At 41.9% G+C, this 27,965-nt stretch overlaps 1 protein-coding gene across 1 annotated transcript; it reads right to left on the bottom strand.

The window, feature by feature from the left end:
• Positions 1-17,741: 17,741 nt before the first annotated feature.
• Positions 17,742-26,048, bottom strand: C3H6orf163 (chromosome 3 C6orf163 homolog). The gene is made up of 5 exons (XM_075087231.1): positions 25,858-26,048; positions 23,635-23,729; positions 22,950-23,057; positions 20,566-20,768; positions 17,742-19,224 (listed from the first exon to the last, which is right to left on the bottom strand). Exons 1-5 carry the CDS (start codon positions 26,003-26,005, stop codon positions 18,726-18,728), a joined length of 1,053 nt encoding a protein of 350 aa, XP_074943332.1. The 5' UTR covers positions 26,006-26,048; the 3' UTR covers positions 17,742-18,725.
• Between the last annotated feature and the right edge of the window lie 1,917 nt (positions 26,049-27,965).

Below are 27,965 nucleotides of genomic sequence, written 5' to 3'. Positions count from 1 at the left end.
ACACCTTGCTTCAGTTGAAATAACTGACATTTTTGGATAAACCCAATTTTGTTGTCAGTAGGACACCTGCAAGCCGAAGAGCGCTTGATTCAGAAGACAAAACATTGGGCATAAATATGAGCGACTACATCTCAGTGTTACTGTATTGCTTTTGCAAAAGCTTACATTATATGGAACTTCTGAAAAGCCACCAGTGCTAGCTCACACCCATAAATCCCAGTAGAATACATCCAACTGCCTATACACCTTCAGGCTGCAGGCTGGAAAGAAAGTACAATATATTTGCAGCTTAGCTTATTGGGAATTTAGTGTCTTTTATTGTTTTATGCACTTCAGTAGTATTAACCTGTATTTCAGATAGTACTAGAACTGAAAAGTTACAAACTGCCTGCAATGGGAAGGAGGGAGGGAAGGAAGGAGGGAGGAAGGGAGGGAGGGAGGGAGGACATCCAATGATATATTTTCCAAAGAAAACGGTGGTTTCAGTGAAGGTTTGCCATCTATATTAGAACACAAAAAATTTAACTTGTTGGCAAGCCACTGAAGGCTTTAGGCTGCAGAATACCGTTTCATGATCAAAGCAGTTGGATTTCTCCCCTAGAATTAGTATAAACTTTAATTTTTAAACATCATTCCTGGAAATGGAAGTCTGGTTTATCCAGTGTCCTTGTAACTACAATTAAGGACCCTTTTTACCCCCTCCCCAAAAATCCTCAGCAGAGAGCTGCCCAGAGGCTGCCTCATCGTAACCTGAAAGGCAGAGAAACCCCTCCCCCTAGCGGTGTGCCTGAGCCACCGACCGGCAGTGACAGCCACCAGCAAGATTCCTGGCTTTGTGACAGGACGATTTTACAGATTAGTTTGAAGAGTCATTAAAAACAATTTTTTAAAATTGCTATAAAGGTTGACACCCTCGTGCTTTCTTCAAGGGAAAGCATATCACCTGTTCGATGAGTCTGCTGTCACATCGGACCGGCTATCACATTTAGGAAGTCACCTCTTTCTCCAGCTCTACCCAGAAAACAGAATTTACTCGAAAGGTTGCCTGAGCACACCCCCTCATTTTGCCAGTGTGGGGACAAAGTTGCAGCTGAGTGCTCTTACACCACAGAGCTGAAGGAAAACAACCTAGAACCAGCTACATGACTCAGCAGGTGAATTTAGGGCACAGCCTGAGCACATTAGGTGAACGGAGAGCCTGCACCCCAGAAGACATGACTTCCAGGATGGCAAAAAGTGTTGCCTTATGAAGCTTCACCCATTACTCTGTGCCCGGTGGAGAGGCTAGGCTGAGGAAGAGTCCATGCGAGCTCCACGAACACAGTCAAATTCACCACAGGATTCTGCAATGACTCATTCTCCAGCCCTTCTCACTCATTGCTCATCTGAAAGAGACACTAAGCAAGCTGACCTTCCAGCTCAGTTAGCCTCTCTCTGTACTCAGGTCTCCCCTGACTGGGTGGCCTGCTAGTGAGTGAGCACCAGCCCTCTGGCCTGAAGGTCTCCTGATGTCAGGAGGCACCAGTTAGTGGTGGTTCACGTCACTTCAAAGCTCACTTTGAAGATGATACATTTAAGTGCAGAGATTTACAGCTGACAATGTGGGATCCAAGCAGAAGTTGAGTTACTGTCCCTTTATTAATCTCTGAAATTAAAACGTAAGCTGTGCAATGCAGGTTTTTTGTTGCTACATTTCAAAGTCCTGAAATTACCTTGCATCTTGACGCAGAAACTGGTGGACACTTGATTACACTTGGTTCTTCCAAAGGAGCAGTGCAAGGAAAGCTTGCATTCACACAAGAATGAAAAGCCTGTCTCTTTCAAGAGGGAAATACACTCAGCCTATCTGGCTTTTATTATTTCCAAAGAGTCACACAGAAGTCTCAGTCAGAAATCTACATTGTGAGAGCAAACATGTCATGACACTGTCTTGAGTTTGTCTGTTAGTTCACAATAAAACTGAGTTTTGAAGGTGAGAATGTTTTGGTGCAAGAATTTTTATTCTTTCTTCCTCCTCAAGCCTACACACCAGCAGCTGGAGGCCTCTGTGCTTGTGCTGCCTTGCTTGGTGCCGGCTGACAGTGCTGACCAGCTCGGCTTTAAGGACACATTCACATGAAAGCATACAGTGCTATTTTATGTTTCCAGGACTATCCTGGAAAGCCGTGTAAGTGGTAGGTATATATCTATTTCAGGCTCATTCAGGCACAGTGCAGACTAGTGGTTCACATGTAAGGGAAGCCCAGATGACATCTGTAGCAATTATTTAAGGTATTGTTAAGGGTTTGAGACTCCCCTTTCAGAATATGGCAAAAGAACGCCTGACCACTCTTCTGTTTTCTTCTCCCAGCTCCATCATTTACCATGCTGAGGTAAAGAAGGGATGTCTGGATACGTCCAGGATGAAAGTGTCACCAAGGCAGCAAGATTTTGCTGGACAAAGGAGTCCAATTTGGCTTTTAACTTAGAAATCAAAAAATTCATTCACAGGTAACATGGCGCAAAAGGCTTACCCTTCATTTGAGCATTTCTGGAAAAAAACCCAGAAGCTTAGAAACCCAGTTAATAAATGCACTATTGTTAGCCTGGATCCCTTAGCAAGCACAATGGATGCACTGTATTTGCCAGGTTACAGAAAAGGGTGCGGAGCAAAATTATTTGTCCTTCAAACCTTGACAGCTCTGGCATTCACTGTGCAGAGGGAGTGGAGAGATTCCAGACATACCATCACTGAGCGCCTCAACTGGAAACTCTTGCAAAAGATGCATTATTCAGCTGTATTCAGATGAATCACTACCTAAGGCTCCTAAACAATATTAATATTATATTAACATTTCAGCCAAAGGCATTAATAAAAATAACACAGATCAAGAGCTTTTTCCATTAATCACCCCTCTAAAGAAATCCACTGAAAATCAGACCCAGGACTTACTTATACACTACTTGATATAGGTCAAGTAGTTGCCATACATTCCTGCTGAGTTATGTTTCAAAAGAGCTGCAGTTTGGCCAGAAGCACACACTGCTATTTAATGGGTTAGCTAGATATTAACTAGTCCTTACGTTTGTACAGATGATAACAATTCAGAAACATTAATACTCTTTTTACAGGAAACCACTTTCTTGTGCAGCGCTAAGATAAATCATTGCAACAGACCCAAATCCCACCAGTACGCAGAAGCAAAACAAAACAAAAAGTGATGCAGTAATTTTCCCACAAGCGGAACTACCGTAACAAACAACTGCTGGGCATCACCTCACGCTGACGGGATCCATCAGGAGACCCAGGACTGAGGACTTTCTTCCAAAGTTATGGAAACACAACTATCCAGTATGCAGATAGAGGAAAAAATTGCATAGGAAATATGCTGCTATGGCTCTGACTGCATTAGTGGAGAAGAAAAAATGCACCAGTAATGTGAATGTGACTTTTCCACAGCTTGTAAACTAACTTCTCACTCAGTTCACTTTTACCCAGCTACAGACTTCTCACTGATGTACAAAGATGCTCTTCATTCATCTGTCAGAAAGGAAGGGAGTGATCAGTGAATCAGACAGTGAGGGCAAGGGGATTGTTATCCACACTGCTCCAGAGCCCTCCCCATGTATTCCCCATGTCAATAAATGAGCTGGGAACCAAATGGATACCCTTGCAGTTATGTATGAATTTACAAATCCTTCTCCAAAATTTTGAATTTTGTTGCCCAAAAGCAATTCTATTCCCAGTGCAGTTTCTCTCCCCTAGAGCAGCTATTAAGGCTTAAGATCCTGTCAATTTGTGCTGAATACTTGGCCGAGTAACTCTTCAGAGAGCTGTGCCTGTTCATAGTGATCTTCAAAAGCAGCACTAAGGACTGGAAAAAAGTGGTATTTTAACATCATGGGATGCCTGGTAACTCTGAGAAAACCAGAAGGATTGCTGAATTCACACTTCTTACCTTTTAGTTTGGAAATTAATTCTAAGACTTTTCTACAGATATACAGCACTGGCCAGCTGTGATTGTTTTTTCAGTCCAGCATGTCAGCTAATCTTGATAATAGAAATGAAAACAATATTTAGACAGAAAATACCCTGAGGAGACAGGAAAGCAATTTGTGAAATTATGAGTACAGAAAACATGTGTGATAGAAGTAACCATTTAACCACAGAAATAAAATGTGACTGAAAGGAACTTAGAGACAGTCATTAAGTCCAAAGTCCAGGAGTTCTATTCCTTGGCATGCACAAACATTTGAGAAGGACAGTTGGTTTGGCTTTGAAGCAAAGGCATGTCTTGTAAGAAATTTTGAAAGTCCTTTGCTGGAACAGTTTACCGTGCTGACTCCCCCTGATGTCCCTTTCAGCTCCTTCCCCTGACAAGGAGACAACTGAAGTGAAACTGGAGTCATCTCCAAGCCTTTATCAAAGTTAAGCTGGAGGCCACGTAGATGTGCAGACTGACTCCAGTGCACAACCACAGCACAGAGCTTAGGAGGGTTTTGAGGAGAGAATACCTACCCTCTGCAGCTTTGGGGCAGTTAGAAAAGGGTATGCTGGCAAATCTTTTTGAGCACAGTAAGTCTTAATGGCAGATTAGAAGAGTTTTAAATATTAATAAATGTAGAAGACAAGTGCTCTCATGCTGCAGCAAGACATTGCTTTACTCAGAAATATAATGTGAAGCAACAGCTTCCAAAAAGCCCTTATTCTGGGTGGCTCTTTCCAGTTGGTCGTTTGCAACATCTAGGACTACTTGGAAAAATCAAAAGGAAAATCCCTACATTCTCATTGAGTTCTTGTTGCCAAAGCTGTTTCAGTTGCTTCCTCTGGCATTTCCTCAGTAAGAGCTTCATGTGGAGATATAAGGATGCAAAAGACATGACGTCACATCAGCCATGAGCATGCCCTTGCTCCTTTGACATTTCAGAGGTAGTCATCATTTCAAGAGTCACCAGACAATGGCACAACTGTTTTGTCCCAAAGGAGACCACACTTCTACAACAATCCTGTTTTTTTTCTCAACATTAAGTCTCATTTTAACCAGAATTTCTTCTAAAGGTATCTGTAGTGGTGCCTAGTAGGAAGATTATTAATAAGTTACACACATCTTGACATGCACATATGGATACCTGCCTATGAGGGAGGTAGCATGCTAATAGCTGTCTTGGTCTGAAGCATCAACCAAGAAGAGCGGAGAGCTGTAAGAAATATCTTTAAGCTCAGAGCAGCCTAACTAACATCTCCCAGAGTTCCTAGTAGGTATTTAAATGTCTTCTAACTAGATAACTGGTTACAGTTGGCTGTATTAGAAACAAAGACTTCATATAGCTGACTTGGTCCTCTACTGACTGCAGCCTTCCTTCTACCTTTGCAGAACTCACTCACTGGTGGGGAAACCCCCGTCCTGGTTTCCATTCTTGGTTTTGCCTTTTAGACTCCAGGTCTTAACTTGTAGCCCAAATCTTCAATCCAAGCCCAAGCAACAATGAACTGCTCTGCTCACCCAGAAAGGGACCAAGAGAAGGTGTGGCCAGTATTTGGCCTCTCAGGAGAAGTAAACTGCAGCTGAACTCAGTTGAACTGCATCTAGTTTATTCACTTTTCAGAATTCTTAGCTTTTGCAAGTCTTGTGACTCCTGAAACAGCTACTTACGTCCTGCTCTGAGGATGGCATAATGACTTTCACCTACCTAGGTGAGTATCCCACACCAGTGTTGCAAATTGTGGGCATTCTGCACGTGAGAGAAGAGGTATTATAGATAATCCACTAATATCTCTGAAGGTCTGAGTTTGATTTTTTTCCTCTACTATAGAATATTTGGCTCTGCTTTAGAAGACAATTTAGGTTTGTTGTCAGGTGGTCTTTTGAGCTAAACCAAACACCCTTAAACAAAATATTTATGTACAAGAAAAAGCCACACAATAGCTTCTGTTACAACCTGATTTTCTTTGACTAGCTGAACCCCCGTGCTGTTCCATTTGCAGACTGAACAGGATTTTGAACCAGCTAACCATAAAGCATAACGCTCTCTGTTCAACCAAGTTTCTTTATACTGTTCTTAATGGTTGGTTCTAGCTTCATGCACGTGCAGCTTCATCCTATTTCAATCTTAAGCCCCCTAATAATGGACAAAGGATACTTGTTCTCAGAAATAGTTAAGCTGGGTCATCGGGGTGATCACCTGGGTATGATCAGCTTTGTAGGACAGACAAGGAAGTTCTTGTTTTGCTTTTCTTCTGTGGCTTTAGTTAGTTTTCTGTGGGCTTTATCTTTAGTCTGGTTTTGTTCATCTTTTTGAACTTCATTTCATTCTCTCCACTTGTGTGTCACCTTATTGCTGATGTTTAAGCAGTAGTGATCTTGAAATGCTGCTCCTAGCTTGATTTCATGTAGCTTCTCTGTTCTTAAGTGAGTATACTTCCTTTAGTCTCTCAATTATCAACTTAATCTGAGTGTAAAATTCTTGGTTTATAGCATTTGAAGGACTGAGTCATTTGTGTTAATAAAGATAAAAAAACCCACATTAGCTGTCTTTAAGCTCACATGTACCACGTTGAGAACATCCAGAGATTTTACCTGCAGTTTCACTGGAAGCTACAACCTAAAGACAATTTAGGACTTAAACATAACTGTGAAACTTCAGGTTTCACAACCTCTTTTCAAAGTTCAGTTAAGGATACAACTGATTTAAAATGTAAGTGGCTTCTAGGCTGAGGTTTAAAAGACAGCACACATTAAGTATTGACATGAGCATAGCTCACAAAGGCAGAATTCAGGTCTCAGCTTTGACCTACAGTATCAAAGCAGTAACTTACAGATTTATAAAACCGGACACTTCGAGCAAAGCAAGGATTTTCATGCCAGTTCCATGCCTGGCGGCTGCACTTGATACAATTCTTTACTTCAGAAGACCTTCAACCCCTCCAGCCAGCTCTACTGCTCTGCAAAGGACACCCTTTTTTACTTCACGCTGAAGAATATCTCTTCCTCCCAGAGTAAGAGTTTTTGAAGGAAACCCACACTGGTATTAAAGCTTATTTCTAAGCTTTGTGGATGACCCTGAATGCACAAACTGCTCTCAAAAGTACCTGTGAAACTTTGGAAGGATGTTTTGCTGAAAGACTACTGGTCATTTCTTTGACTGCTTGCTTACACTGGATGCTTCACAACATTGTAGATAATGGACGTATAAATGGGTAAATAAATATAGAATATCAAAAGAAAGTATATAAGTTTACAGCCTGCCACAATCCTCTGTATATCAGACGACTTCTAGAAGTGCCTGAAAAATACCCACCATGTAAAAGTTCCCCAAAAGCTTGAGTTAATACCTACATATCAATGGGTATATCTGGCAGTAAACCTGTTTACATCCCAGTCAAGTAGAACCTGCCCAAGCCACACCTTAAAATATGAGCAGCAGATCAACCATTTACACAATACCAGACTGCAATATTTTTGTACTCAGGACAGGAGTGAAATAGCCTCCTGCTTTGCTCCTGCATTGCAACCCCTACTTCTAATGCAGAGATATTCCTAGCGCCCAAATCTGTGGTTATCTGGGGGGTGAGGCAGTCGTCAGACTACTTTGCTTGTAAAACATTCCCTATCCTGGTAACTCAGAGCAGAATTTTAACGAGCTGCAGAAGGGGCTTCTGACCAGCATGTGAAGAAAAAAGCATGTAAAACCCTGTGGAGGACTTGGAGCTAACTAGAGGCCTGCAGCTAAAGGAAAGATGTTTCCTTCTTATCTGTCCTGACAGTAGCAGAGTGAACATTTCCACCATTTGGAGCCAAGAAGAGAAGAAGAAAATACAACAAGTAAGAAAAATGGGCTATGCATACAGTGTGGGCGGGGGTGGTGGGCTGTGAGGGTGAAATAAAGCTAAGAGATGACTGGATATGAGTATTGTAATTCCTCAGAAATGCTAGTTTGCCAGATTACGCACAGTTCTGTGCTGGTTTTGGTTTCCTTGACTCTGAATCCAATAGATCAATCAAAACCACTGAAATCCTTTAAAAAGAAAGTTGCGGTGCCCCCCTGTGCATACGTACTGTGTGTGCACGTACAGTGACACCACACGACAGTCACTTCCAGGGGGAGGGAGGGAGGAAGAAACTGCTGCAAAATATTCTTCAAGAAGTTCCTGCCTCCAGCATAACATTCAAGAAGATGGCTATTAAACTGCTGTCAATCCTTTTGACAGTCTAAGCAGGCTCACCACTTCTCTGGTCCACGCATATCAGATTCATTAAGATAGCTTGGAAGGAAAGGGGAAAGGTGAAGGGTTTTGCCAGCCTCTGTAAGAAGTCACACTGATACCAGCTGACATCCAGCTTTTCCAGCACATCCAGGACTTTTTACAGGGAGAACAATTCCAACTTCTAAAAGATAGTTCACTAGAAGGTGCTGTAAGAGCGTTAGTGCCAGGAGTTGTGGAAGGAGATCTGCAGCAGCGCTGGGAACCTTGCTCACAGTGACAAATCCGCACAGCATATTTGAACTCAGACATTCCTTAATGCCGTAAATTGGATTTACCAAAACAATTCATGTCCAAGAGGAAAGAGACCTGACAGGAACATGTTGAGAACCAAGAAAAAACCACCACCTAACACCAGCTGCCATTCACCCTGTGGGGTCGTAATCATTCTTGCTGTTCCCCTGGGCTTTAGACAATAACGCACCTCTCAGGTTTTCCAGTCTGCTTCCTGTGCCAGCATTTGGGTTAGAACAGATCACTAAATGGCAGAAGCACAGATCTTTTTTTCCTAAGTAAGGCTGCAAGGCAATTAAAATAAGATGTATACTGATTTTATGCTCAGGTTTACAGTATCCAAAAGCCATTTTTTTAACTAGAGGAAAAGAAAGATAGGCAGTTTTAGTATTCTCAAAGGAAAAATAGTTTCAGTAAAGTAAAAAAAATCAAGCAGCAGGGACTTTAGAAACTTGCAGGGCTTATAGACTTGAACCCATATTATTCACTTCCAAATGAGCTCAGTTCTTTCAAGCAGTCTTTCAACACCATGAATGTCCTGTTCCACTGCCAGACTTTCAAGACCCACTCCAAGTCACTCAACATATTGCTGCTTAGATAGAACCAAGCACAGGAAAGGATGAAACTAAGGCTTTCAGGCATTTACAGAATTAGAAACTTTTTGTTCAGGATGATCTTTGAACAGTGCACGTTCAACATCTGAACCTTGGATTTAAAGCTACAAAGACTGGGGGCACGTACTGAAAGAGCTCTGCTGGTGTGCATAGAGAATCCCACGTTATTTTCCTTCTGAATGGAATAAAAGAAAATTTTGCTGTCTTTTTGGCAGCTTCCCAAGAATCCTCTGGCAAGATCATAGTGTCCCACGTCATGCTATGAAAGGAATCCAACTCCTCATTGTCCTCAGTGAAAGCCCTGCAGAGGATGGTCTCTACAGAGCTCAGTTCAGAACTGGCAAGCCTGCAAGAGCATGTGTCAGCTTGCACAGCAAAGACACAGATCAAGGTCTCAGTCACATGGGTGCATCTTTAACTGACCAGTAATAATGTCAGTAAATTACAGTTCATGTCCCATATGCAGCAGACTGGGTGGCTGGTGGTTTCTGTAACATTGCAAGGTTTCCAGCAAAGTCAGCCAGCAACTCTCCAGTACCCTGCCAGTACAGCCCCTTTTTGGCAGTAGAATTAAAAGTATAAGAACTTTTTCTTGGCAGTAAAGTTAGTAATTCCAAGCTTCACTTACAAAGCTCAGCTTACTGAACTGAAACGAGTGTTACAGCCTTATCCGAGTCATGCTTTGAAACACAGTCTCTTTCACATGGTTTGTGAGATGGCATGGGAAATTTCTGCTCTTGACTACAGCAATCAGTTTCATCTAACGTGGTTTGTAACAGAAGAAAGGATCAGTCCAGCGTGTGATGGAGATCAGATTTCTCTCATTAATGAATTGAGTATTCCAAACTATTTAGGAGTCTTTATCGAGGAGAGGTCAGCAAGTCTTGTACAGAGCACTATCTCTTTAATAACCAAGTGATGGATATTATTGAATGTATATATATTCTTGAATGTTACCCAGTTTCCATTCTCAATTATCCGTAGACAAATTACTATTTATATTTTATCAGTCCCTAAATAGAATGGGTAGCTAATATAAACTGGTTACAAGAATAAACCTTGGTTTTACAGCTATTTTTTGATATTGTTTAAACACATTAAGAAATGGGAAATGCAACTGTTTTTTATTTCCTTGAACTGCATCCTCTTCCTCATCAGAGTGATGGTGTCTGTGGCCTGTGCTTTCTGGACCCTCTTCATTAGCACAAGGATTGGGTTAAATATGTTTACAGATTCAAGTCAGAAGTCAAACACACCAACAGTTTGTTTTATTTTCTCTTGTGGAATTCAAGATTTGCCTCATAAAGAAACATGCCTCAGGTAGTTATTTTTAAACTTACACTCAACCAAATTATTACTCACAAGTGACCACTGATGTGACTTTTAGTTTCTAGTGGAGAAACAAGTTTTACAAAACAAAACAAAAACAAAACAAAACAGAGTCAATCTTAGAGATGAAAGAGTTGAGGAAAAGCTTAACACAGGCATTACAACAGCGGCCAGCTCCTCCTCTGCATTCCCCACATGACTGATGATAATGCATTAAACATGCCATGAAGCATTTACCTTGTTCTCTATTGAATCAAGAGCAAGGGTCCTGTTTTATTACAGAAGATCTGCATATATCTGTGTTGCCCAGGCTCTCAACTCTCCCATTTTAAACAGGAATCAGGTCCCTGATCAGTTCACAGCACCACAGCAAACGGTTGGGCAGAATAAAAGAATAGGGTGGAGAGTACAATTCTTTAATCCAATTTTACTATGGGACACTTCATTCTGTGAAAAATGTGGCCTTACTTGAAGTTAATGCTAATGTCTGTTTAGCAAGGCGAGGGTACTTTTATTACCCAATTCAGAAAGCGAAGGGGTGCAGTCTGTTCTCAACATGTAGCTCCAAGTCCGGAGTAACTTTCCAGTTTTAATGAGGAAATTCTCCTTTTGTACAAATTTGGAGAGACTGTACTAAGAGTTACCCCCAAAGAATCCTTTCTTTAATGCTGCCTTGTAGCCCTGCAATACCTTGAAGGACACTGACACTGGAGCTTCAGTGCTCACCCAGCTGGCACTGAGATGCTAGCTTTGCCAATACTGGAAATATTTCAAGCCCAGTTTAGTGCTTTGACACATGCACCCTGGCTCTTCCAGGTTAGTCAGTTTGCATGCCTCAGATATTTTCTAACACTTTCCTGTAGTGTTTGCTAGCAACTCTTCATAAAGGCCCTCTTCATAAGTGCCATAAGCTACACTTTCCTTTTTCTAGGACTGTCCATCTTCAGATGACTTAGGTGCATGTTCAACCATGGCAGCTCCTACTATAACTTGGCAAGAGCCTCCACAAGTTTCTCCTATGGATTTTTCATACTTTTTCTGCTGAAGTACCAGGTGAGCTGTATAAATCATTCATTTCTAACTCATTACCTTGCAGCAATGTGTGTTACTATAAAGAATGAAAAGCAACCCTAGCCATAAAATGCCTTAAATACTGTGAGCCAGCGCCCAAAAGAAAAAGTGCTCCTTTCTTTATCTAGCTAAACAAGAATTGAGAGAACATTGTCTTTGAGAGTGCGGTTACTCAAAACCTTCTATGTTGGTTCTGCTTAGGAACAAACTAACAAAAACACTCAAAGAAGCATTACGATTTCCATTTGCAGTACCTTTTCAGTGTTATACCTTCCTCTTCCTCAAACACAAATGGCTCTTTTCCTGTGTATTACATTTCATGGGCAAATTTGACTTAAAACAAAATTGGTTTCACTCACAGTCTCATAACCATGCACTCGTAAGCAAGAATATGCTCGTATCCAGGTGGTCTGCCCAGGATTCACTGCGGTGACACAGAGGACAAAGGAACATACCTATCATGTCCTCACCGTATCTCTGGGTTCGAAGTCAGGTTAAAGGGAATGGGGCGCAAGCACAGAAGTAATGCATTTACTCACACACCCATTACTTGCACCATTTAAGAACACTTCTATCTGAATTCATGTTTTATGAAAACCTGTTGAACACCCCTGAATTAAGCTTTGAATCTAGAAAATATGGTTAGGGAGACCTTCTAGCTAGCTTACTTTAGTTAACAAGTGCTGGCATCTTGATTCCTCTATCCTTGCAGCCAGTTAAAGTCACAAGCCAGAAAAAACAAGTATTTGGCAGTCAGAAGTAATATGCTAGACCTCAGAGGAAGAAGTCTGGGACCTTCAAGAGACACTTTCCAAGGCTATTTAAAGCTATGTCTGTAAACAGCAGCTTATGTAGATTATTTATCAAGTCAGGCTAGGAATATAAGAGAATGTGTATCCTGCTGAACAGTATTTTGAGAGTCGCCTCCCCAGTCATTTTCTCTTGACAGCCAGCTCTAAAGGTTTAATACAATTACATGTTATAGCCCAGGTAACCTTTCTAAGAATTCACCTCTTAATACAATGACCATTATTTCAAAAGTCTCCAAATATCATTCCTGTATATAAAGGAGGTGTTTATAATACAACAGTATACAGAAAACCAGTTTCCTCAAAATATAGGAAAGGGTACATGCAAGTAGAGATTATTATTGCCGTTAGAAATGTCCTTCATAACTGAGAAATGGGATGCAACACCTGATAAGTCACCAAATGCAAACGGTGAGGTTGTTCAGCTAGAAGCAGGAAAGCAGAAGACAGGTTTTAGGGATGAGATGGAACCATCTATTCAGTTGACCCAGAAATAAGAATTTCTTGCAGACAGACAGACTTAGTATTTTAAAGGGAATGTCACAGAAGGGCTTCAAGTGCTCACTAGAATAGCTAAGTGTCTCAGCATTAGGTTCCTACCAATACAATGAAATTATAAGATTCTTCAGGGTGAAGTTTAAGGCTGAAGGTCCAGGTCACTGACTTTTAAATCCACATTGAAAATCAGAACTGGGTATAAAACAGGATTATAAACCTCATACTAAAGAGGGACTATCAGAAACACATCAAAGATGGGTAACACCTTAGGTATAGGGTCAAAATAGCTCAGATGCTAGCCTCAGAGTTAAACTACTCTTTTCCAAAACATAGTACTTGCAGTACTTGTCAGGTAAGGAAAAAAAACCCCACAACAATCAGGAATCATCGTGAGATGCCACAGGCAGCAGAGGGAAGGGACTGGACCTTTTGTGGCTAGCAGCAGTAGTACCCAGAGCCCCGCAATTAATCTGGCAACAGCAGATTCCTGAGAAGCTGCAAGAGAAGGCAAAATGAAGAAGAGCTTAACTTCAGGCAGCAATATTCCATTTCTAGTGTGGCTTAAGTTTTCAAGTAAGCAAACTGAAAGTGCCTGTGCCTTTTGGGAAGTTTATTAGAGGAAGGAAGAATGTAATTGTACGAGAAAAGTAATGGAAAAATATGGTGCTCAGACACCTTGATGGTTGGGATTTTTCCCTAGTCATGATATCGATAAAGATTAACTTAGCTCACTTTACCCTAACAATACTATGGCATAGTGAAACAGGATATCTCTGTCTCTAAACAAAAACCCCAAAGTGAATGACAGTCTGCTTTGCTAATGGCCCATGAAGGACTGCTTAGTGTTGCCAAATTTAAGTGAAACTAGAGGAAAGGTAATTCCAGCAGAGGTAGACCACAACCACTGACTCAAAGACCACTCCCTCAAGAAACCTGCTAACCCAAAAGGTTAAGGAAGTAAAGGTCTCAACAATCAGAATGGGCATGTGTAGTTATTTACATGGTAGACAAAGAATTTTAACCAATCATTTAACAATTAATAAATTAGATTATTAAATATGTTAATATCTTGTGTATAAATAACTGTTAGTTTATACCAATGGTGTGCTGGTTTGTACCTATGCATTTACATAATAAAGGAAAATACCTCAACGCTGTGTAAATTGGGTGACGTGCACCAGGTAAAGGACCCAAGTTTTTGGGACAACAGTCCCTCAGGTTTTAGGACAAGCCTAACAGAAGACTGCAGCTGTACACTGGAAAAGTCCAAGTGTGCAAAAGAAAGGCAAGACCCAGTAAGAAAAACGAGACAGCCATACTCTTAGAAGAAGCTAAAACAAAGTGCTAGAAACTGTTTTAACAAAGAACAAGATGAACTGTTGATGATCAGCTAGAAGAAGAGCCAAGATTTGGGCAGGCCATGTCACAGTTGGTGTACAGCAGTTTTATTAACCCTTCTACTTGGAGTTAATTTACTAGCTGTTGTTAGGCAAGCTGTTTATCTAACTCTTGGTTTGCTCACTGGCCCAAAGAAAGCTAAAGTGATGTGTTAACTGCTAGTCCCAGTAAACTGCAATGGAGGAGGCACAGTTTTCCTCACTCCCCAGGATGTTTCTACCATTGGTTTCGGCCCACTCTTCCTTCTAGAATTTATCTTTCCCTCTGGTCACTGCTGACACATCCCCAGGCATAATCCTCTCCTAGATATCCCCAAAACATCCATGTACTGTACCTACTAGCCAATATTAATGCCAGTTGTTCTAGCATCTGCATCTCCCACCAGTCACTTGATGCATCTTGCAATTAGTGATTCATATTCCTTTACTCAATCTGTATTTTAACTAGCAGCAAACATAATGCTGAACTGCTGTTAATTAAGCCCAGCAAAGAAAATCACATTAGTAACTTAAATCGCAGTTTCTTGGTTTATATCTGTGTGGGTACACAATATCCATGCACAGACAGAGTGTATTTGTTCTGCAGTCTGTTGCCCGTGAGGGGCTGCAGTTCCTTAATTGCCTCACAGGCACAGACAGCGTGCGCTGACACTCCAAATGCTACCAGCATCATTAGTTCCTTTCACACTTCATTTCTCCATGCCCGGCATTCAGAGATTTCACAATCTGCATATCCTCCTTTTAAGACATCATGGATCTCTTCTGCAGACCTTTGAGGGACTAACGAGCAAGATGTCTCTAGTTTATTAATTAGCTGCTTATCAGCCATGCTCCACAGCTCCCTACTAGTTCAGCTGTTCAGCTACAGTAATTAGACAACCCACTTTTCAGTCTTCTACAGCATTGCCTTAGACAGAAAGTTACACTGTTCCTGAGACTATGGTACTTTATGGCAATTTTAGACATCTCCTGAATGACTAATAGACAAATCCTGCCTTCTGTATTATTCATTGCGGCTCCCCATTCTGTTTTTTGTCTCATGCACTCTGCCATCAATACATGCGTCACCGGCACCCTAGCATCCAGATGTTATCTGAAATCTTCTTTATTCGCATCATTCAGACAAACAGTCAAAAATCATGTATTCACAATCTCCCTGATTCAGAGTGCAAGTAAAGTGGGTAGTGTTACTTTTCATGCTGCAATCCTTCCCAAACAGGAATAAAATGAAGCCAACAAACATATGCTGTCTCTGCTTCATGCAATGAAAGGCTTGTTTGTATGCCTCAACTCCCGATTTTTATTAGCTACCAATAGCTGTGTACTCACAGTTTTCATTAGTTAAGTATCTGACATACAGAAACTTGCAGAATATGAAAAACAGCCCTTTTCTTCAGCTTGCCGGTCAACCATAATTAATATTGTGCAGTGAATACTCCTAGAAGGGTAAAAAAAAAACTTTTAAATCAGATTTAGTTAGGTACTTTACTTTCTAAAATATTTCCTTGAAATTCCAAACAGTGTCCACAGAAAATAGTTCTTCAGGTCCCACAGCGATTCTACTGCGTGCTATCTTGTCTATCTGTTTACACTGCAGAGCTATTCATTAGGCCAAGCTGTGGCTCCTTTCATCTCTACACAACCAAGTGCACAGACTTCTGTTTCTAAGCAGAGCCAACACAAATTCACCTTGGCATTTGAAAGCAGCAAACCAAAATGTTTTTCCTTTCCCAAAAGGCAATTGAAGCAATGCCAGTGACTGACAGACTATATGCTTTTTACGCTGTGCATACGCTGGTGAGTAAGTCCACCCCAGAGCGTGCCTGCAGTATATGTATAGACACAACTGACCAGATCTTGAGTCCCTGCTGCCTGTCTCCAAACATGCCCCCGAGGCTGTAGGTCAGGAGGGGCCTGGGATGTCTGGATGAGTGAGGTACCCAGGACTAAGGTCCGCTATAGAGAACACTTACCCCTGTAGACAGCCACAGTCTGTATCAGTCACTGCCACTGTATTCCAGATAAAAAGTGGGCTAATCCTGTAAGACAGGGTGACTTCTTTTTTTCTGAAACACATGCTGACAGTAAGGCATTGCAGAAGTATATGATGATTACATTATATCCTTTGCAGTAGAGAAGAACAAAAAACCTCTACTTATCTATCACCGCAAGAAAACTTGAACGGTTTGCTCAAGAGGAGTCGAAGCACTACTTCATCACCTTGGTTTTCTGACACGCAAGATGCAGCATTGCCCCTCAGGTTGCCTCATGCACAGACACATGCATGCAAACAACATGTCTGGTAGCTGATCCAGACTTATGACCTTACCAGCAGCCAACTCTCAGACATCACAACCTCTCCAGTAACTGGCTTTGAACACCTGGTACCTCAAGTAGCGAAACCTGAGACACACTGGTCTCTCCAGTGTCTTAGCTTTACGGCCACTCTGTCACTTGGCTCCCAGGCCTCTTACCCTGTTTGTCATCTATCCTGTCTTGACGTTTGCTAATGTTTACACACTGACATATGTACCACACCATATGCACTCCAGTCCCTCCAATTGCTGGCACCCTGAGCCCACGGCCCGTCATCTGTGGTCCAACTCCAGCTGCCAGCAGGTATACCTCCATCCATACACATGCACACAGAGAAAGCCCTGAACCCAAGAAAAGTTAGAAATGGAGTTCAATGAGAAGACAGGACAGACTGCACTGGCCAGGTACAGGGCATGGTCAGCTATGACCAGCCCCTGTTTACAGGTAACCAGCCTCTTTTATCCCCTTTATCCCTCTCTTGTCCCATGCTTTTTATTCTCCAAACCACTCTGATCCTCCTTTCCCCACCTTTGGTTCTTCCCCTAAACATCCCATAATAAGCCTTTGTACAATCCCAAGATGCTCTTCCCTGCATCCCATAAGGAATACCATACCTCCAGGCTGTATCCACCCTCAGTCTGCAAGGTGCTCCAGAAAGCCTCACTGGTTGAGTCATGATGATGGGTCTCACTCACAGTCAGTGGGGCTGACGCCCTCCTGGGATGCCCCAGGAGGGGCTGGATTGGAGGCTTGTTCCTTGCACTGGGTTGTTGGGATTCCCCCAGCTGCTGCTGCACCTCTGTGCTCTATGGTGTGCGCTGAGGTGAGCCTTTAGTCAGCTAACCCAACCAAAAGCATTCACCAGCTTTAGGTATTTCATGAAGCAGCCGCTAGTACTTTACTTCCAGGGTTTTACTCATGTAGTTTCAAAACACTTTTATGTTTAAAGCACATGTAAATATTTTCTTTAAAAATGGTTTATAGAGCTTATGGAGTATTTCAAACTGCTGAAGAACTTTTAAGATGTAAACACAAGTGTTATCTTGGGCTCTGTGCAGTTTATGCATCTGATTAGACAACAGTGAACATGAAGTTTGGCTTCTTTTCATTGGGAGCGTAAGAGGGGAAATGAACAGGGAGAATCAGCTCTCCACAGAAAGAGCTTCCACAATTCAGTAAGGTAAGGTTTTACAGGCATTTAGGTCAGAAATAGTGCCAGAGCATGCCAAATATCTGTTCAAAGTATATTTTATATGAATTAAACTGTTCCATGAGAAACCAGTGACTTTACTTGTCTTCACTTCTTAGTTTGGTAGAGTGATGGATATTCTGTTCTTTTGTTTTCTGGAGTTGTTTTTGAGCATGTGGAAAAGAAGGCTGCAGATTGCTCTCTCAAAAGTTCTCTTAAACAAGATGCCAACGGAGAGTTTCCTTCCCCAGATTATGCTTTCCATCACCTACAGTAAAGACCAGCTCCTTTACATTCCTCAGCTCACACTCAAGGTGCTATACAGTGTTTTCAGGTTAATGGGTAACAAATGAGATAGACACAAAGCTTTAGTGAATATTAAGCGAATGCTGTCAGGAGTCTTATTACACAGTGAAGACAAATGAAATGTTTAGGCAGGCTGAATTTCAGACCCAATCAATGTATTGAGGCTGGCCTGAAGCCACACAGGCCTCAAGCATGTGTGAATAGATAAACTTGAGTACTCCCACAGGAAAGTTATTTTGCCTGCCCACTGGCACACACTTCTCGCCCAAAAGCTGTCTCTCAAGCCAGGTGAGTTTTCAAATCACGTAACCACTCACTCGCAAGTACTCTACATAGACATACACACTGTTACACAAAATAACCGCCCTGTAAATCTCAGAACCCAGGCTGCAGGCGTTTGAAGCTTGTGTGTCTTACTCCACACCTGAGAATTCAGGGGCAGAGCCAACAGCCCTCCCAGTCCAAGCACTGATGCTTAACTAAGCGATAGATTTTCTCATCAGATTTTTCCCTTCTCAAGAAGAACTCAGAGGGAAGCTCCTCAAGTGCTGCATGTTCCAACCTCTGCCCTAGCATTTATGAAACAAAACTTAATGCATAATTTCTAAGCATGGCTCAGCAGTTCATTTTTTAATATAGTGGTGGTTATTTTTCTCTGTATCCTTCTAACCACACTCATAAAATTCAGTGAACAGAGATGAATTTATTTTTCAGCATCACCTATTTGTAGTTCTGTTTACCTGTGGCTGTGAATCTTGGACTTCTAATGCTAGTTCTCTTGCATTCTTTGTCACTGCCCTCTCCTTCTTCCAGGGTGTCCTTCTGCTCAAATGCTTTTCTGAATGGCAGAATAAAATCTGCTTGTCCAGGGGACAGGTTAGGAAATGTGGCATCAATATACTTTTGAAAAGCTTGTCTCGTTGCTTGTATTTCAGTTTCCAGACTGTCCTTCCAATCTGTCATCTTCTCCAGTTTTTGCGTGAGAGTCTTCACCTGTTCTTCTGCTGCTTTCAGTGTAACCATCACTTTTTCCAGCTTGTCAAGATGTAGGGTCTCTGCTTCTTTGAGCTGTTTCTCAGTCTCAATCTGATTCTCTTTTCGTGTGATACTCAGGGCAATATTTACCTCATGACACTTCTCTTTATTCAGTTGCTCTATACTCTTATGATGTAGTTCCTCAGCTAACCTACTTTCTTCTTTGAGTTGCTCTAAGTGCTTTCTATTTAAGAAAGAAAAAGAAGAAAAGATTTGTAGGGAATACCTGTTATTGAAGATTATTTAAAAACAATTTAAGTCTCTGCAGGTTGTTGTAAAACCTCTCTTATTCAACTATAAATACAGCTGAAATCAGAACTTGGTAAAAGAAGGCCACTGATGACACAGAGAAAGGCAGCTGCAGAAGATTATATTTCTGCATGTGTCGCATCCAGTGATAATTTAATGATGCTTGCTTCCAAATGAAAAATACAAAGGATTACTATTTCACTCTCCCTCAGGTCTGACATACCACTTAAATACACACTGATTTTCAAATAGACTTTGAACAATTCTGCCCTCAAGCAAAAATGCTGCCTTGAAGTGAGATCTAAGAACTGATTTCTAGAATACAGATTCATCTGTAATGTTGTTTAGGTGGTACTGAGAACATCTTTGTGCTAGCACATCGGTAATAGAACATAAAATTTATATTATGTAGTCAAACCATTATAGGTGCTATACACCAGAGTTGGCTCAGGGACATGTAATGGTGCATCAGGCATCCATTAAGGTTACTGAGCCAAATATTTCAGTGTAGAGAAAAGAATTTCTTCCTTCTGTTATTGCTCTGTCCACTTTGCTGGAGATACTGTCACAGAACTCTGCTGACATGAGAAGTTAAAGAGACCAGCTAAGTTTATGCGGAATGTGGTTTATCTTTGTCAGAAGGGGCATGTTTTAACAGTGAAAATTAAGGTATTAAATGATGGAACAAAACTTAAGTGTGACTCTGTTCAGGAAAAAAAAGCATCTTACAAAGGAATGCTCCTGAACTGATCTTTTCATTGTGAGAGGATTGTATTATTTTGTTGTCTGCGCTGTCAGAAAATGAAATGTTTTTTACTCCTAAGAGAGAGGGCTGTGTTATTATTTTGACATCAAAGCTGTTTAATTCACAACACTTAATCTATATGGGTAGAATCTCCTGCGCCCTGCCCATCTCCATATGAACACATCTCTTTCAGTTTTGCGTAGATGTCATGAATGGCACAATACGCCCCTGAGATCTTTATTTCTGATGACACTAAACCAACCATCAAAAGTGAACCTTCTGGATCCTTGGTTGGTTTTGTGATACTTACTTTTAGGAACAAAATATGTTTTATTCTACATCGGGCATCAGCAAGAGAGAGTGAGCCTGCAACTCTTGCTGGTTACCTGACATTTCCAAATACATTTTTTTTCTAAAGTGTCTCTCAATCTTTTCTACAAGACCCGCATCTGAGCAATGCTGATGCAATTCCGGTCATTTTCTTTAGCACAGCATGTTTGCCAGCCAAGTCAGGAGAAACAGTAAAAGCACCTGTGTTGCCCAGCTGCTTCCTTCAGGGCTGCCTCCCTCTCCTGTTTCCTGGCTTTGGCCACCGCTTGCATCTTCTCCTGAGCACACTCCATGAGGGCACGCTGAAGTCTGTGAGCCATGCGCTCCTCTGCAGCTTCAACCTCTCTCTTCCGCTCATCCTCCATGTACTGCTGCACCTCTGCCTTTGCCTTCCTCACCTCTTCCTTAAGCAAAGTTGAAAGTACACGTAAGTAGTGACAACAGCTTACTGCTCAGTTTTCTTTAAACAATCCCCAGCAAAGCCCAGCAGGAAAACATTACGGGGCAATTACAGTGACGTTGTAGCATCATTCCACATCATGCATGTTTTTCTACATAAGGCACAAAAAGTTCTCCAGTGTATTTTCTTCACAAGCTCACATGGCCAGTGGCATGGTTTTAGAGTGAGAGCCTGGTCTTTGGTACGCTTGTCAGCAAGATATTGCTTGGGCTGATACATAAAGGTACGACAACACTAATCTTAGGTTGTCTGGATGGACATGCATACATCTGGAACGTCAGACAACTCAATATATACCAATATACCTCTGTTGCCGTTATAGGCCTTGCCACACCTGACTGCCCAGTAAAACAATCCAACCTGCTTAACTCACTGCCCAGTCATCTACGCTGCTTTGCCACCAGTCACGGTTCTTTCAAAGACCCCTGACAAGTGCATCCTCTGTGGAAGTGGCAAGACACTATTGAGAAAGCTCTGGTTGCTTAGATCTTGGTGTGTTTTCTAATACGGGATGAGCAGAGTCACATGAGGTCTACCATAAATCTCTTGCACACCCATGCACAAGCTCTGTATTCTGTGTATGCCCATGGACGCTGGTTGCTTGTCTACTGCTGGCAGGTGGAGTGACAAATAACAGGACCTGCCTACAAGAAGTCTAACTGAAACCATTTGACCATTAGTGGTGGTGGAACAGCTACATCAGCACTGCTGCAAAAAGCCATTCCTGAGGCTATCAGCTGAAAGCAGTTGTCTTTGACCTATCCTACATGTAAAAACCCACTTCACTCACCCATTCTTGGCTGCCGCTGTTTGCTTAGAGAGATGCTGAGTAATTTTTCTGCCACCACCTCTCCAAGCTAGCTGCCAGTGAGCAGTTAGCTCACTGTTAACACATCTCTTAAAACGAACTGCAAGAAATACAAAGCACCAAATCTAAAATGTCTTGCAATTAATATAGTTATATCTGCTGCTTCTTTTGTTTCAGCTATAGAAGTCTGTTTCTGTTCCCTAGTCCTTAGTCACTGGAGCCCCTGTTATCAGGACAAATGGTACATGTTCAAATCCTGAGCACTCAGGTCTATGAAAGATATGTAATAGGCTTATGGCAAGTAATTGAGTGGTTAAACACGAGGAACTGAGCTTCTGCCAACTATTGTCAGCAGATGCTATGACTGCAAAAGACAGGGCTCCCTTGGAAAACAGCTCCATAAAATGGAATGAACTCTGCTGGAAGCTTACGACCACTGTGAACCTCCCTGCTTTTCTTCTTGAGATGCCAAGCACAGTGATTTGACTGCCTGCAGTATAAACAGATAGCTATTTAGAAACTTGTATAAAATAAAATTCCAAAGCGAAACACTCCAGCTAGTCTCTGTGTGCCCTTCATCTGCCGGTGGGAGGCTGCAAAACTAAGGATGACAGGTGTTAGACAGACTGCATAAAGCCTGACTGAGGAGTGCTCAGATGCTCTAGCAGTAAAAAGCCCTGTGAAGCAGTGCAGGAAGCAGAAGGGCTCAGATCCAGAAAGCAGTTGCCTTTCTTTCTCTTTGTGTATCTCTGAGTCTTTTCTCAGATATCCAAACAGCCATATAAAGCACGTGCTAAGCATATATAGAAACACAAAGCTACAGCTGGTGTGCTTCATTTAGGAATATACATATGCTGGCAGTTTTCCTTCTCCTCCATCCTACTTAGGGTCCAGGTTCAGCAAATCAGTTAAACACCTTTCTAGCTTCTATGAAGATAAAACTTCAGGACAGGTTTAAAGTTAAGCCTGTATTTAACTGCCCTTAACAAATGCACTTAATCAGGTTCAGTGGCTGGCTGAATCAAGGCCTGACAAGGAATTTGCAACAAAGTCCACAAACTTCATTCAATAAAAAAAATAAAATGTGAAATGTGATGAAAGTGAATTAAAAATCCAGCTAGCTCAAGCTCACATCTCATCTAGCACAAAGACAAAGCCAGTCATCTTTCAGGCCACGTACTTCTGGCACTGGAGTTCAAATCTCAGATGAATGAGGGTCCTTTTTTTTTTTAATGTAGAACGACATTCTTGGTTGTCAAGCACATGGTTCTGTCATGCTGGCCATTTCCACAGTAATGAAAGCAAACAGGTTCATACCCTTAACTCCTTTCCAAGTTTTTGTTTAAGGTCTTGTACAAATGCACTGTGGTTAACGGCCGCTTCTTTGAGAGCTTTATCCACTGCATCTTCCTTGTGCATTTCAGCCTTTAAAACAAGTTATTATTTAAGTATAATTGCTCACATTCTATTAACATCCTATTAAGATAAAGCAGAGGTTACATAATCAATAGTTCTGTATTTTCTATTTAAGAAATCAGAGCAAGGTAAATTTAAAACCAGATAGCAAAATACATTTTGGCCCATTTGCAATTTTATTGCAGTGATTCCTGTTAAAATGTGACCACACAATAGCATTGAGCCACCACAGTTGTAACCACTATACACATAGATATATATAACATAAAGGGCAGTTTCAGCATCTCGCATCGCGCTGTGGGGAACAGCTTTAACAACCAATAACTTCTGTGTGCTTTGGAGGCCATTTTCAGGCCAGATGTAAAATTTGTTACTAATTCAAAGTATACTTTGTTGTGATCAGAAACTGGAGAAATATGTGCACACAGAAATCTGTGAACAAAGGAGGAGCTGAAATTAATGACAGCTCTGTAGCAGTGACCTCAAAATTCTTTATTAACTGTCTTAACGCTACAGCAATCATTCCAAAGAATAATAATTTAAATGAGAAGAGTGTAATATATATTTATATATTATATATAAATACCTGAGACCAAAGTTCAGCTTTCATTTTTCCTATGCGCTCTTGTATCTCTGCCTCCTTCTTTTCATGTTGTTCTCGTTGAATGTCTGCTCCAATCTCTGCATGATAAAAACAAGCAGGTCATACACAGCAACCAACCAGAGTGCAGAAACCTGCGCCTCTCTCCTGACCCCTTCTGCTTGGCTCCGCAGCTGAATTAAAAATCAAAAGGCTAAAAAACACACACCCTCATTTCACATACAGCAAAACACAATTATTATTGCTTGTGCAGTTCCATAAGTGTAATAGGAAGGTGCTGAACCCAACTCTCACCTTCTAGGCAAGGCTGCAAAACATGAGAGCATCGCGGGTGTCCCTCCTGACTCCTTGTCCTGTCGGCCATCCACATGGCACAATCAATAGGTCAGTCCTCAGCATTCTTGGGAATGATTCACCAATTTTTGTCCGCGACCGAACCTCATGGCAACTCAGGGTATAGCTTTGCTCCCTTTAGATGCTATGAGTGAGGCTGTGCCCTCTGTGGTTCCCTGTGCCCTCAGAGTCCTCCAAGGCTTTCAGTGAGGTCTCTTGCCCTAGGATGCCCTTGGATACCTTCCTGCCACTCTTGGGGCACACAATAAATATTCTCAGCGTGATATGGCAGAATATTTCAGGTGTGTGGAACAGAGCACGCACATACAAAGCAATCTCTCTGTCTCTAGGGCTGCAGTGTCTGTCCAGGGCCCAAGCAGCGCCAGTGCTGCAGGAGCACAGCTAATCCCCTCTAGAAAGGGGGAGGGAAGCAGCATGGAGGTGAGCCATGCTGCCTCACAGGGCCTAAGCCAGGGATGTTCCCTTCAGCAGCATGGGTGGAGAATAAGACAGACTTTAGTATCACCATCTCCTCCTGTGGGCATGCTGTGAAAGCAAACAGGTAGCCCTGCTAACTCATTTGAAAGGCTGGTCTTCAGCACCAAGGATTGCCCCCAGGAGAAGCCGCTGCAGAGGGAGGTGGATAAAGATGCCTTTCTGCAACCCAAAACTCCCCCCACAAGAGCAGGATTTCAGATCGTTCCCCTCTGCCTTTCCTACTCAGTGCCAAGCCTGGGCATTGCTTTGGATCCTATTCTCTGTGCCTGACCAGGGCCAAAGAGCCACATTTCCCTGGGTTATTTTAAAGGAAAATGAAGAAGGAATAGAGCCAGAGGAGATCTAGCTTTCACACAGCCACTGGAGGATTAAGTCTCCCTCTTTTCACTCCAGTCTGCTTCCCCACTCCATATGGGTGGGCAGAGTCCTCTCATGGAGCTAACACAAAGTACAAGGAAAACAGTAGCAGGATCGACAAAGGGGTCAACTGATCTAAATCAGCAAAATAGAAGTCCAACAGTGCACAGATCTTAGCAAGAAGCATGTTGTGCTCTGACTGCACAGCTTCTCCCACTCCATTCTATTAAGCACTAAAGAGAAAATAATCTAAAAAGAGACTGTCTCTGGCCCTCTGGACAGGTTTTACACTGTGCGTGTTGACGCAGGGCTGAAGCCTCGTGTTCTGAGACATGCACGGCACTCACCCTGCTCCCGGGGCTCTCAGTACACTGATAATCTCTTCATATTGTTTAAAATAGAAACCAAGCACACTCCTCTTCACAACACACGTTAATTAAAATGCACGTGACTTCTACAAAACTTTACACTGCTGATCAGAAATCTCTATGACAATTAGGTGTAGCATATAAAGATATTTCAGATTCTTGCTAGATCCTCAAACATATGAATGCTACCATATGCTTTCCTTCATTGTTGAGGTTATGATTGCAGTATGCCAGAAAAAAAAAACCTCAGGAGGCTCTACAGAGCCTCAGCCAGACCTTAGAGCCAGAATCAGGTATAAAGGATAAAACATCCAGGCTGTGTCCTGTTGAAGGAGGAGAGGATGATCTTTACAAATGTTAAGTCATGCATAGCTCTTCCCAAACTACTTCAGCCTTAGAAAACATCTGCTAATAGTCTTACAGCCAATTCTCTTTTGCACTTCATGATGCCCAAGTCTCAATGCCTTCATGCACCACAGGACGGCTGACCCTGCCCACCCTCTGAACATGCAGGATTTATTAATATTCAGAAGGTAAGCGCAGGTCTTTCTCACCAAGATGTGAAATGCCTTCAGGACTGTCAAGAACAGATGGATATAACAGTTTTCCTAAATCTCAGATTGCAAGGAAAGGATTTCGGAAACAAACTTACCCAGTATGTCACGATGAGTGTAATACCGTGTTCTGAAAGGCTTATACTCCCGAATCCGATCAAAAGTAGCGGTGGAAGGTGGTGGTGGTATTATTTTTGAACATACAGCACAACAAACAAAGGAGTCCAGATTGGGACTTCTAATCATTGTGGTATTCTAGTATTTCTCTGTAATACAGTTACTAAAATGGCAGAGCTCTGTCCCTGATAGATCTCTTGCTTGCAGGCATGAACGCTTGCCGTTGCTACAGAAAACATGCAAGCCAATGCAGAGAGAAAACCCATCGATCATTACTTTTTACCAAGTAAGCTGAAACGCTTGCCTTCAGATAAGGATTCACACATGCTGACAGCTCAGTAACATGCCGTGGGCAGATGATGAGGGAGGGTTGTATGATGTGACCCCTTCCAGCCGTAACACAGCTCCCTCCATAGCAACTGTCACTAGGCAGGGCTAGCTTTGCTCACAAAGAACTAACTTTCCCTGATAACAGCTAAGCAGTGTCACAGCAGGATTTGGCTTTTTAATGCATTTTTTTGTTGTTGAATGTCCACATTTCCTATTCAAACCACATTGTCTAAGGAGATTTTAGCAGTACAATAGCTACTGTTTCAGGTACTTGAATCATAGCATTTTGTTGCTGTTCTTGGTGAAGATGTGAAAGCCGGCACAGACAATAAGGAATTGCCAAAAACCTGAAAGAGCTTCTGCCTGGGAAATCATTTTGACTCACAGTTCCTGTCAAGCCAGCTCTCACCCACTGTAGATAATTATTACTCTATTGAGGATGAAATTGAGAAAAGCAGAACAAATGAAATTATATTGGTGCTGTTTGCTTATCCTCCAGATGCATAAGGGGAGCACTGCTTTCAGAGCTGAGCGAATAAATTTTGTGTGGGATTTTTTTTTCCCCCTTTAATTCCTCTACACGCATAGATTTTATGATATAAACCAGGTACTTGAAACAGCAAATGCCATCGTTGATACTATTCATAACACATTAATTTACTACATTCTTCTGTGCATTTGCAGCTGCTGTACAGGTAACTCTTAATGCTACAAAAATCATATATGAATATGGAGAAGCTCTTCAATAATAAGGACAAGTCTAAATACTCACTCTTCCTTGAGCCTGGGCAGTTCTAAGTTAACCTGCTTAACAGGACCTTACTCCACCCAACACATAAGAAGCCCCAACTCAGGACAGCTTTTCTGTGAAGTGCCACTGGCGCGCACATGGCCTAGACCCTGCCCAAGTCAGTCCCACACCCTTCTTTTGCACCACCTGCCCCCTCCTTTTCCCTCAGTAACTTCCAGATCCATATTCACTTCACAAAACAGAATTCCAAATTTTGAGAACCCAAATCCTGCATATTTCCCAAATATGTGAAAATGAGAGACTGGGCTTTCTCACTTTGAATCTTCTGCAGGTATAAAGATCACAGCTTGTATTGTAAAAGCCTGCAGAAAAACAGGATAAAATGCTTACTGTAGCACTGTTTTTGGAATACTTTAGTTAAATTCATGCAAACATACAAGACTCATGCATTTTTATGAACTGAAGAGAGCTGAAATCCTGTGTGATCCTCTTTGAAAGAGCAGATTAATTCTAAAGATCCATCACATCCTACCAAACAAAACATATTCACATGATAGTTCTGAATATTTGATCGATTCACCTGGAAATTCCTTCAGCAATCAGAAGGCAAGTAGTTTCCTCACTGGCAAGCTTTTGGATTTGCCCAAGACCTTGCTGTTGCAAGGCAGCTAGGTCACAGAGGGGAACATGCTTTTAAAGGCTATAAAAATGCCTTTTCTTTAAAGCTTTAGCAAAGGCAGAGCTCACTTCCCTTCTCAGGAAGGAGGTAGCCAAACCAAGGCCAAGCTGAACTTAGGATACAGGTAACTATAAAGCATGGATAGGAGGAAAACCACAGGTTCAAAGGGAAGGATTTAGAGGGAGATACAGAGAATTCCCATAGGGCAACTGCTGTCCCTCAAGGCAGTCTTGCACCTTTTTTATCTTCGGTAACAAAATCTTTCAATAACAAAACCCAAAGCAATTCCCAGTGTGGCAAAGCTGATGTCCCTGCATGTTCTTTCTTCT

Source organism: Phalacrocorax aristotelis, chromosome 3 (assembly GCF_949628215.1).
Source record: "Phalacrocorax aristotelis chromosome 3, bGulAri2.1, whole genome shotgun sequence".
Classification (NCBI taxonomy): domain Eukaryota; kingdom Metazoa; phylum Chordata; class Aves; order Suliformes; family Phalacrocoracidae; genus Phalacrocorax; species Phalacrocorax aristotelis.
Note: the sequence above shows the minus strand (reverse complement) of the source record. Positions and strands in the feature narration are given on the sequence as shown.

What these genes read in the sequence shown, in the direction of transcription:
- C3H6orf163 (XM_075087231.1), bottom strand. Translation starts at nt 26,005, where the DNA reads ATGATTAGAAGTCCCAATCTGGACTCCTTTGTTTGTTGTGCTGTATGT. An exon ending in AACTTGGAAAGGAGTTAAGG is followed by an intron (nt 20,769 to 22,949) that starts GTATGAACCTGT and finishes ACTTTGCTTAAG; the next exon opens with GAAGAGGTGAGGAAGGCAAA. An exon ending in GAAGCAGCTGGGCAACACAG is followed by an intron (nt 19,225 to 20,565) that starts GTGCTTTTACTG and finishes TTTCTTAAATAG; the next exon opens with AAAGCACTTAGAGCAACTCA.